The sequence below is a fragment of the Eleutherodactylus coqui genome, chromosome 3, assembly GCF_035609145.1.
Source record: "Eleutherodactylus coqui strain aEleCoq1 chromosome 3, aEleCoq1.hap1, whole genome shotgun sequence".
NCBI lineage: Eukaryota > Metazoa > Chordata > Amphibia > Anura > Eleutherodactylidae > Eleutherodactylus > Eleutherodactylus coqui.
In genome coordinates this window covers 290,803,576-290,815,703 of record NC_089839.1, presented here as the reverse complement: position 1 = coordinate 290,815,703, position 12,128 = coordinate 290,803,576, and the positions used below count along the sequence as shown (strand labels likewise).

Sequence of the window (12,128 nt, the reverse complement as noted above, 5' to 3'; positions counted from 1 at the left end):
CTTTTATCCTCTGCCTAATCTTTTAAGATAGAGTCTCGCTCATGACCTGTAGGTTGCAAGTTCAATCCCTGCTTGGCTCAGGTAGCCGGCTCAAGGTTGACTCGACTCGGCCTTCCATCCTTCTGAGGTCGGTAAAATGATTACCCAGTAAAAGATGGCTGTATAAGGCAAACCACAAAAACAGTCTGCCAAGAAACCAGGGAACCCAACCTTTTAAGATTCTAACAATGCCCCCGCCAGCTGGTGTTGCATCGATGGGCTTCTTAAGAGACCAATAATGCAGAGGAAAGCTGTGGAAGGGCCTCTATGCTGAACTTTTACATCCGAGCCCACTAGCCTTTAGCTGTGACTCTGATCTAAGTCTTTACTGTCAGCAGACACAAGTTATTTTATGACAGCCCATGTCTGCCGCTGGATAGTCAGAACACAGGCTGTGGACAGATTTACAAGAAAGTTAAGCTGTTATTGAAGAAAAGTCATGGGTTCCAAGTCTGGAAATACCTCTGGCAGGGGAAATAAAAAAAAAAAATAGGCATGTTAAAGACTCCAATTGCCCGACCCTTCTTTCCCTCGATGTTACCCTTCAAGGTAGAGTCGGATCGCCGCCATACACATATGATGGTAGCCAGTCCCGTCAGTTCAGTCAACATGGATCTAATCTTGCTGTATTTAGTTATATGGAGCTGAGGACTGAGCAATGATGTGCGTCTTATTTATGAAGCTTCTTGCTGTGATTTTTTCCACCTTAGAGCCCTCAGTCAGTTATCAAGCACGTGCAACATTCTCTATGCCAGAGAACCCTCCAAACACTGCGGTTATCAGGCGCACACTTTCCACATTACTGGGCCATTGCTCAGTAAACAGGGGCACAGTGCCGGCTCCAGTACATCATGTGCCGGCACATACCTCCAGCTTATCTCCATCCTGAGTGATAATCCCACCCTTGTGTCTTCCAACGTGTGACATACGAGCAGCACATGATAAGAGACTCCCGTCCGCTGGTTTGTTTTTGCTTGAAGCATTGTTCGGTGTAAAGGTTTTGCAATTAATTTATATTTTGCCTTCCCCGCAGGAGATCACCAATGTCCAACCATCCCCAAATCTCCAGGGTTAATATACAAGGTCAGTAACTGCTTCCTTTCTCATATCTACTAAGCGGTATACTTTAATACTAGTGTCTTTTGTATGACTTTGCTTTGCTTGTCCTGTATATTGGCCATGAGGTTTTTTTTTATACTATAGTAACATCAAGAACTGCATTTAAAAAGTTTGTCCAATTGCTGGCCAACTTTTTTACCTGTGGTTGCCCATGTATTAGAATAACCTCAGACCCGTCGATCCAGCACTACGGCCTCGCGGTCCTCCCGCTCTTTGTTGTGGAATGGCTATCACCTGACAGCTACAGCCAATAGGAGGCCGCTGTGGTCAGGTGCTGTTCTCCTAGTATCATAGCTCCCAGCGTCTGAGCAGATATGCCAGAAGGAAGATGCCTGACTGCTGCGATTGGCTGCAGTGCTCAGATGTTCCATAGCAGAAATGATAAGTACCGCTGTTTTTGTTATTTTAACACATCTGCAACCATTGGTTAAAAAAAATCTTCTGCCAACTGGACAATCCCTTTAAAATGATGCTAGTTTACTGCCACCTAGCTGCATAGATTCACTGCAGCCCCTGCTGATTCAGTCTCTTCACAAAGATGTGGACTATCATGGGAGATGTAGTGCTTACATCAGTAACTGTATAGAAGCCTAAGTGGGTGTTCACACCACATTTTGGTGCATGTCTCCAGGTTCTGTCCCATGGTTCCATCTGAATCCCTGAAAACAGGATTTAGGTGGAACCCCCGGATGGAAAAATAGGTTTCTATTGGTCAAGCATGCTATTCTGTCCAACAGAGATTCTAGAAACAAACAGAAAACTGCTCAAATGGAGACATGAGCCAACATTTGACCCATTCTATTTTTTTCTTTGCTCCCCTGTGGTCTTCTCTACTCTGTGCCCTGTGTCGAAATATCCTGGCCAAAGCATAATGGCTTATCAGCACTTTGCACCTATCACCTCCCATCATGCTGTATGTATAAAGGTGCATTTAGACACAGGGGCGTAACTATAGAGGATGCAGGGGATGCGGTTGCACCCAGGCTCAGGACCCTTAGGGGACCCATAAGGCCTCTCTTCTCCATATTGGGAGCCCAGTACTATGAATAAAGCATTATAGTTGGGGGCCCTGTTACAGGTTTTGCATTGGGGCCCAGAAGCTTCAAGTTAAGCCTCTGTGCAGCATGGTTTAGGTATGGGTACGGGTACAGATACAGATAGAGGGGGGGCCCCAGCTCTCCTTCTGCATCTGGGCCCCTGAGCCTTTACTTACGCCCCTGTTTAGACACAAAGATGATCGCTCAAAAGATGGCTTTTGAGCGATCATTTTGCATAATCTACTAACTGGTACTAATGCCTATTAGTACCAATTAGTAGCATGTGAGCCGCCGGGAGCTGAATTTATTCAGAGGGGCACCCGCTGTTCTCAGAATAAATTCTTTGTTCTGCCTGAGGGTCTGACAGCTGAGAACAGCTGAGACAATGCAACCAGCTGTTATCAGGGAAGAGCACAGCATGCGGTCCGTTTTATCAACTGTTCTGCTGAATGACAGATTTTGAGCCGAACTGAAATCAATCGGTCGGCAGAAAACTGAAAGATGGGCACATTTACATGCAACGATTTTCGCTCAAAAGACGGATTTTGAGCGAATTTTGAGCGATAATCGTTGTGTCCAAACGGGCCTTAACATTGGCAATCCTTATGCACATGCCATAATGCAGTGTATCCTAGGAGGGGGTCCCCTGACAGCATAGTGCTGACCAATTCCAAGTGGCAACCAGTGAAGCCAAATTATGCAAAAATATTCAAAATTATATGTACAGACACAATCAATTAGTTCTTCATAATTAGTAAAGGCAATGAGTGCAAGATAACATAGGAACTATGGAAGCACAGAGCTCTATCTGCTGCAGTAGAGTTGCCCTTTAAATAGTCTATAGAGCTTATGTTTAAATAGCGATTTCTATTAAATCTGCCTTACAAAGCTGTGTAATAAATGTAGAATTATGTGTGAAATGTAATACCTTCATTACTGCTAAGTGATCCCTGCACATGGTCCTGGCACCATAGTACTTACAATGCCGGGAGCCTTCTCTTTCAGTGTCTTGGCTCGACGTCCTCCTCCTAGGTTCACGTGTATTTATATGTTCGCACGTGGTGTTCTATGAGATGATTAATTACAGGGGGTTTTCAGGCCTTTGATATACATGAAAAATGTCATAATCTAGAGTGTAATTATTATTGAAGATGAACTGTGGGCAGGACTTCGCTATGATTGACTGCTCTGAAGCATCAGGTTGTTAAGACTTTGATGGGAGATTGGCATTGTAGAACCTTATTTTCACGGAGAGTCATACATTATATTGTACAAGGCTGATGGCAGTGACCTCCCAACACAACCCCTGTGCAAGATCTGCATTAGCGCCGTACATCTGCCGTGCACCGCTAATTATATGGGGACCTCTCATAGGGCTGTGTGCAATTTGGGCTATCCCTACAAATATGATGGTAGTCAGTCCTGCCAGTTCAGATCGCGCAAGAAGCTCGCACCTATCAAAGATAGAACATGCGTGTGTAAAGCTCGCATCTAAGGTCCGTGCTGCGAGAAGAGGTAGGACCTGACCTATCTCAATAGACTCCTATAAGAGCTGGCTAACACGCACCACCTACCTCCCCATCGTGTGAACGAGCCCTTACCTTCAGATGGGAGCTTTGAGTATGAGTCCTTTTAGATGGGACAACCTGTTGGGTGCAGATGTCTGACAGGTCGTTCCAGCGATGATCATTCCTAGGTTTTTACACAGGAATGATCATAGCCGGTGTATGGAGGAGGAGCAGGTTGGGGATCGTTCCGGCCCACCTGCCTCCAATCCCAGTAAACAGGCAGTTGTTCATAGATGAATGACTGCCTGTTTATACAGGTAGACGTGGCATTCAGTTTTTATGCATACAGAAACAGAGCAATGAATACATTTATCGTTCGTCGTTTGGTTGTACATTTTATAAGTCTGGGGGCTCCTTTACATGGGCGGTTCTCTGCAGCTAAATTATAGGCCCTCTGGATTTCCCGCACAATTTCCGTCAGTGCCCGCCTGAATAGGATTGTATTACAAAACGCGTGGAAACACACGCAGAAAATACATTGCGGCATTTTCTATTTCTATGCAGGTCTCGCAAAGGACCGAACAGAAATGTCAGTGGTGACAGGCCGGCTCTGTTCTGCGCATGCGCCAATGGGCCGGCTTCGCTCTGTGCATGCGCCGGCTGGCCGACAGCCGGCCCATAGCAGGAAATATAAGATGCCCGGAGTGGGTGAGCTGCAGGTCTCTGCAGCGGCACAGGCCGCATCCCGCTGCAAGAATTCTCGCAGCGGGATCTGACCTTGGCATCTGCAGGCGGCCATATGCTTCAAATCGCTGCTAATAGAACCAATGGGAGACTTTGGAAACCTTCAGATGAGCGATTCAAAAAATCGCAACAAAAAAGATAGGACATCAGCAGCGGGATTTAGCAACTGAAATGCCCTGCTGTCTGAAAAAATAGCTCTTGACCTATCTTTTGCAGGAAATTGCAGCTCCTAATCATGTGAAATAGTGGCGTAACTATAGGGGATGTGGTTGCAACCGGACCCAGGAGCCTTAGGGGGCCCATAAGGCCTCGCTTTTCCAAATAGGGAGCCCAGTACTATGAATAAAGCATTATAGTTGGGGGCCCTGTTGCAGACTTTGCATTGGGGCCCGGAAGCTTCAAGTTACACCTCTACCACTTATTAAAGGGTTTCTGTCATTAGGAAAAAAAAATTCTTACCTATTTCTCCCCATCTTCTTACCGTATCTCCTCCTGGCTCCTGCAGTCCCCCGGGTCACCCCACCTCCAGACGTCCGATTCTTTTTCTTGCGGTGACGAAGCGTCCATTCTTGGCACTTTCCTTCCTGCCGGGCAGTGTGCCCAGTCACTAGTGACATAGCGTTCATAGCCTAGCAGGGAGTGCTGAGCTCTTGCCGAGACTGTGCATGCGCGGGGTCTCACTGCAATAGTATATGAACTCAGCGCTCATACACAGTCTCAGCAATAGCCCGACACTCCCTGCTAGGCAGTGAATGTGACGTCACTAGTGACTTAACCTACACTGATCTGCAGGAAGGAGATTACCGAGAATGGACGCTCCATAACAGGAAGAAGAGACTGGAGAGGATCAGTGAGGAGAAGACGCGGTAAGAAGCCTGGCGGAGAAGGAATAGGTAAGTAATGATTTTTTTTTTCTAATGACAAAACCCCTTTAAACTCGGAACTTGATAGCGGGAAATTGTCCGTTCATACGATTTTCTGCATTTTTTTCATGCATTTTGTAGCCCGTGTGAATGAGCCCTTAACGATAACCGTTTTTGCCAGTTTTTACAAGCCTCAAAAAATACAACAAAAATGGTGTCTGAAGGAAGCCGATTCTTTAAAGGGGTTGTCCCGCGCCGAAACGGGTTTTTTTTTTTTTCAACCCCCCCCCCCCCCCCCCCCCCCGTTCGGCGCGAGACAACCCCGATGCAGGGACGTACAGAAAGCTCACCGGAGCGCTTACCTTAATCCCCGCGCTCCGGTGACTTCTATACTTACCTGTGAAGATGGCCGCCGGGATCCTCTGCCTCCGTGGACCGCAGCTCTTCTGTGCGGTCCACTGCCGATTCCAGCCTCCTGATTGGCTGGAATCGGCACGTGACGGGGCGGAGCTACACGGAGCTACACGGAGCCCCATAGAGAACAGGAGAAGACCTGGACTGCGCAAGCGCGGCTAATTTGGCCATCGGAGGGCGAAAATTAGTCGGCACCATGGAGACGAGGATGCTAGCAACGGAGCAGGTAAGTATAAAACTTTTTATAACTTCTGTATGGCTCATAATTAATGCACAATGTACATTACAAAGTGCATTAATATGGCCATACAGAAGTGTATAGACCCACTTGCTGCAGCGGGACAACCCCTTTAACACCCCATTGCAGATCTGCAACTATTCCACCAGAAATCCACATCAAATTTCACGTTAGACTCGCAGATTTTGCTGTGGGGGCTTCCCATGCACATGTTAGCGCACACTTAAAGGGGTTGTCCCGCGCCGAAACGGGGTTTTTTTTTTTTAAACCCCCCCCCCCCCCCGTTCGGCGCGAGACAACCCCGATGCAGGGGTTAAAAAAACAACCCGCACAGCGCTTACCTGAATCCCGGCGGTCCGGCGTCTTCATACTCACATGCTGAAGATGGCCGCCGGGATCCTCTGTCTCCATGGACCGCAGGGCTTCTGTGCGGTCCATTGCCGATTCCAGCCTCCTGATTGGCTGGAATCGGCACGTGACGGGGCGGAGCTACACGGAGCCCCATTCAGAAAAGAAGAAGACCCGGACTGCGCAAGCGCGGCTAATTTGGCCATCGGAGGGCGAAAATTAGTCGGCACCATGGAGACGAGGACGCCAGCAACGGAGCAGGTAAGTATAAAACTTTTTATAACTTCTGTATGGCTCATAATTAATGCACAATGTACATTACAAAGTGCATTATTATGGCCATGCAGAAGTGTATCGACCCACTTGCTGCCTCCGGGCAACCCCTTTAAGGAAAGAGATAAAAATGTTTTCCTGAAGTTTACCTAACTTACATTCTGTCCTGATAGGGAAACATTTACATATATGTAAAAAGCTCCATTCTCACCGGAGATCAACTTGTATTTCAGGTCTCGTTGTCTTAAGTATCTCTCCTGAGGCGAATGTAGTTATAGTGGCATGTCGGTTATCAATGGGAGTCTCAGGTTTTATAGTCCAATCAGCCGGGTTTTATAAGGCAGCAGTTATACTTTCATGTATGGTAGCTTTGTTTATTGTGTTTGTACAATATTTCCTTGTCTTATGTACAAGTCCGTGTTGATTGGTTAAAGGGACTGTCCCATGAAAGCAAGTTATCCTCTATCCACAAGATAGGGAATAACTTCTAATTGATGGGGTCTGACGCCTGGGACCCCCACCAAGCTTGAGAATGGGGTCTTATGCATCCAGGAATGAACATGTTTGACGCTGCTCCATTCGTTTCAGTTGAGCTGCCGGAGGTACAGATGTAGCAAAGTGCTTGAATTTGGCTATTTTCTGCGGCCCACTGAAATGAATCAAGAGGCAGCGCATAAATGCGACCACCTCTCCATGCATTCTTAGGATTGGTGGGGGTCTTAGCGGTTGGACCTCTGGTTATCCCCTGTTCTTGTGGGGATAACTTTTGTGGGACAACCCCTTTAATCTCCTTTTGCATACACCATTACACATATGTATGATCTTTCATACCTAGATATCCAGGATGAGACGGCCCCACACTTTATAAATTGGTGATGTTTTCTTTTCTTGACACAATCCCAATTATAATACATAACAAAAGCCTGTCGGCTGTAGTCGCAGCAGATTGGCATTCCACGCTGCAATCCAGAGATTACACAGATTACACTGGACAACAAAAATGCACTTTGAAATTTTTAACTTTCTCAAAATAGTTAAACTACCCTAATTTTGGGTCAAGAAACACAAATATGACATTAGATTTTGTTTATTAGTTCTGGTTTTGGAGATATAATAATCTCAAATCAAAATACTAAAGTTCTTTCTTTTCTTCAAAATAACTAAACTACCCTAATTTTGGGTCGAGGGAAATGAATGTGAACGGGTGCACAAATCTAACGTTTGTGTGCCTATTCAGACAGCACAGCCCTGGTGCATATATGCCGAGGCCGCAATGCCGTTTGGCATGGGAAGACAAGTTTAGCTGTCTCACCTCTTCTCCACTCCCCTCCGGCTAAGCTCCTGCCCCCTGTCTGCAGCCAGCAATGGGATGGGGCAGGGTGGAGCTCAGCTCCGCCCCATCCCTCCCCCTCCCATTGCAAACAGCCGGAGGGGAGGAGAGAGGAGGAAAAAATTGGGAGGGAGTCACGCTGCTAAACTCCCTCCCACCTCCCTTCTCCTGCCGCTGTCATTGGCTCCCAATGGAGCCCATACAGCGGCTGACGTATTCTGGACAGAAAGATAGTTTCAGAACTATCTTTCCGGCCCAGTGTAAAAGCGCCCGGCACTATATCGGTCCGGCCAGGCACTTTTATACTGCAGGAATACAGCCATGTGATCTGATGCATTGGAATCCAACGCATCAGATTGTAGCGTATATATCGGCCGGCCATGAAAACGATATACGCTTGTGTGAAAAAGCCCTAACTCTGGTTTTATAGATACACTTAAAAAATAAAACGCCTGATAAGTATCCGATAGGAAGCTGCACTGCATAGAAGTTAGTGCGATATACTGTACATATGAGACATTCAGAGTGTGACAGGCAATCAGGTGAGGGAAATAAAAATGGAAAAAAGGAGGGGTCAATTGAAAGCAACCCTGAGCCAATATACCGAGACAAGACTGGGCTAAAAGTCCCTAGAACCCCTCCTAAGGGTGACTACCCACTACACTTTTTTTTCACTGCGAAATTCGCAGCGTTTTTTTTCTGCAGGGGTCTATGGGACTTGTAATGTTAAAATCGCAATTGCGCAAAATTGCAATTTACCGCGAAATTGCGATTTTGCGCGACTGCAATTTTAAAATTACAAGTCCCATAGACCCCTGCAGAAAAAAAAAACGCTGCAAATTTCGCTGTGAAAAAAAACAGTAGTGGGTAGTTACTAGAGATGAGCGAACACGTTCGGCCCCGCCCCTTTTTCGCCCGAACACCGAACTTTGCGAACACTTCAGTGTTCGGGCGAAAAAGTTCGGGGGCCGCCGTGGCAGCGCGGGGGGGTGCGGCGGGGAGTGGGGGGGAGAGGGAGAGAGAGAGGGCTCCCCCCTGTTCCCCGCTACTGCCGCCCGCGCCGCCGCGCATCTCCCCGCCCCCCGGCGGCACCCGGACCTTTACGCGCGAACACTGCAGTGTTCGGCAAAGCCGGTGTCCGGGTGCGGATGTGTCCGTAACGGACACGTTCGCTCATCTTTAGTAGTTACCCTTAGGGAGTGTTAGACCTGTTTACTGTGAATGGAGCTGGGCGGCTGGAAGAGATTTCCATCTCGCTCCACCTCCATTCTCTGACAGTCTATTGCTCTTCTGTAAGAGTAATAGTCACTGGGAAGGCTGTTGGGCAATTATGTGCCTGACAGTCGTCCCATGTAAGGGCACCTTAACCTGTCCAGCCCCTCATCCTCCACATAGACCAAAGGTGTTAAAACGGAAAATATGACCTTCCCTATTACGCAGCCCATTGCCTGGGAGTCTCACTTTGCCACCTCTACTTTCGCGTAAACAGAACTTATCATTTTCCAGCTGAATGTGACTCTCAGTCCCAGGGTCCTGGAAAGAGCAGAACATGCTATCACTCACATGGTCCCCAGTAATGGCATGCTTATCTTAGCTAAGTATTTCTCAGAACTGACACGAGGGATTTTCCAGACCACCCTGACAGGACTGGCCCTCTGATAAGCATTAGAGATGAGCGAACGTACTCGTCCGAGCTTGATACTCGTTCGAGTATTAGCGTGTTCGAGATGCTCGTTACTCGTAACGAGCACCACGCGATGTTCGGGTTACTTTCACTTTCATCTCTGAGACATTAGCGCGCTTTTCTGGCCAATAGAAAGACAGAGAAGGCATTACAACTTCCCCCTGCGACGTTCAAGCCCTATACCACCCCCCCTGCAGTGAGTGGCTGGCGAGATCAGGTGTCACCCGAGTATATAAATCGGCCCCTCCCGCGGCTCGCCACAGATGCATTCTGACATACTTTAGGGAAAGTGCTATCTTAGTGGAGCTGCTATAGGGAGAGTGTTAGGAGTATTTTAGGCTTCAAGAACCCCAACGGTCCTTCTTAGGGCCACATCTAACCGTGTGCAGTACTGTGGAGGCTGCTTTTTGCAGGGTTGCACTTTTTTTTTTTTTTGGTATATCGGCCATGCAGAGCATTGCGCCCTGCAGTAATACTCCAGGGCCAGAAGCGCTTAGGCAGGGACAGAAGACATATTGATTGAATATAGGCAGTGGGCCTTTGCAAAAAAAATGTGGGGGAAAAAATCTATCTGGGCTGCCTGTCACTGTCCTCAGTGTTCTGGGTCTGTGCTGGGTGTAGTAGTTCTCCAAATTCATACGCAGCCAGCTAAGTGTTACAGCAGGCTTGCGCAAAATTATTTCCTGGCGTTCCGTAAGCGAAGTCAGCCTCCAACCACAGGCCAATAAGCGGCACATTTAATTACAGCGTTCTGTTTCTGCACTACTGATAATACAGCATGCTGAGGGGTAGGGGTAGGCCTAGAGGACGTGGACGCGGGCGAGGACGCGGAGGCCCAAGTCAGGGTGTGGGCACAGGCCGAGCCAGTGCGGTGGCCAGGGGTAGAGGCGTAGAGCACCTTGACCTCCGCAGGGTGGCAGTTTTTCACAGAGACGCCTGACGACCGACGAACAGTGGTGTGCAACCTTTGTCGCGCCAAGATCAGCTGGGGAGGCACCACCACCAGCATGCGCAGGCATATGATGGCCAAGCACCCCACAAGGTGGGACGAAGGCCGTTCACCGCCTCCGGTTTGCACCACTGCCTCTCCCCCTGTGCCCCAACCTGCCACTGAGATCCAACCCCCCTCTGAGGACACAGGCACTACCGTCTCCTGGCCTGCACCCACACCCTCACCTCCGCTGTCCTCGGCCCCATCCAGCAATGTCTCTCAGCGCAGCGTCCAGACGTCGCTAGCGCCACTGTTTGAGCGCGAGCGCAAGTACGCCGCCACGCACCCGCACGCTCAAGCGTTAAACGTGCACATTGCCAAATTGATCAGCCTAGAGATGCTGCCGTATAGGCTTGTGGAAACGGAGGCTTTCAAAAGCATGATGGCTGCGGCGACCCCGCGCTACTCGGTTCCCAGTCGCCACTACTTTTCCCGATGTGCCGTCCCAGGCCTGCACGACCACGTCTCCCGCAACATTGTACGCACCCTCACCAACGCGGTTACTGCCAAGGTCCACTTAACAACAGACACGTGGACAAGCACAGGCGGGCAGGGCCACTATATCTCCCTGACGGCACATTGGGTGAATTTAGTGCAGGCTGGGACAGAGTCAGAGCCTGGGACCGCTCACGTCCTACCCACCACCTGCGTGCCCCAGCTCGGTGGTGGTATCTGCGGCGGTGTATGCTTCCTCCACTAAACCACCCTCCTCCTCCTCCTACGCAACCTCTGTCTCGCAATCAAGATGTGTCAGCAGCAGCAGGTCGCCAGCAGTCAGTGTCGCGCGGCATGGCAGCACAGCGGTGGGCAAGCGTCAGCAGGCCGTGCTGAAACTACTCAGCTTAGGAGATAAGAGGCACACGGCCCACGAACTCCTGCAGGGTCTGACAGAGCAGACCGACCGCTGGCTTGCGCCGCTGAGCCTCCAGCCGGGCATGGTCGTGTGTGACGACGGCCCTAACCTGGTGGCGGCTCTGCAGCTCGGCAGCCTCACGCACATGCCATGCCTGGCCCATGTCTTTAATTTGGTGGTTCAGCGCTTTCTGAAAAGCTACCCACACTTGTCAGACCTGCTCGGAAAGGTGCACCGGGTCAGCGCACATTTCCGCAACTCCAAGACGGACGCTGCCACCCTGCGGACCCCGCAACATCGGTTTCATCTGCCAGTACACCGATTGCTGTGCGATGTGCCCACACGGTGGAACTCTACGCTCCGCATGTTGGCCAGGCTCTATGAGCAGCGTAGAGCTATTGCGGAATACCAACTCCAACATGGGCGGCATAGTGGGAGTCAGCCTCCTCAATTATTTACAGAAGAGTGGGCCTGGTTGGCAGACATCTGCCAGGTCCTTGGAAACTTTGAGGAGTCTACCCAGATGCTGAGCGGGGATGCTGCAATCATTAGCGTCACCATTCCTCTGCTATGCCTCTTGAGAAGTTCCCTGCAAAGCATAAAGGCAGACGCTTTGCACTCGGAAACGGAGGCGGGGGAAGACAGTATGTCGCTGGATAGTCAGAGCACCCTCATGTCTATATCTCA

The 12,128-nt window shown here is 49.3% G+C and overlaps 1 protein-coding gene across 3 annotated transcripts in view; it reads left to right on the top strand.

Moving 5' to 3' along the window:
* PDE4B (phosphodiesterase 4B) overlaps nt 1-12,128 on the top strand; it is a 360,554-nt gene that overhangs the window by 250,087 nt on the left and 98,339 nt on the right. For all 3 annotated transcript variants that reach the window (XM_066597671.1, XM_066597672.1, XM_066597673.1), the window contains one exon: nt 1,073-1,122. In XM_066597671.1, coding sequence (XP_066453768.1) covers nt 1,073-1,122 — 50 coding nt within the window. The remainder of the gene's footprint in view (nt 1-1,072; nt 1,123-12,128) is intronic.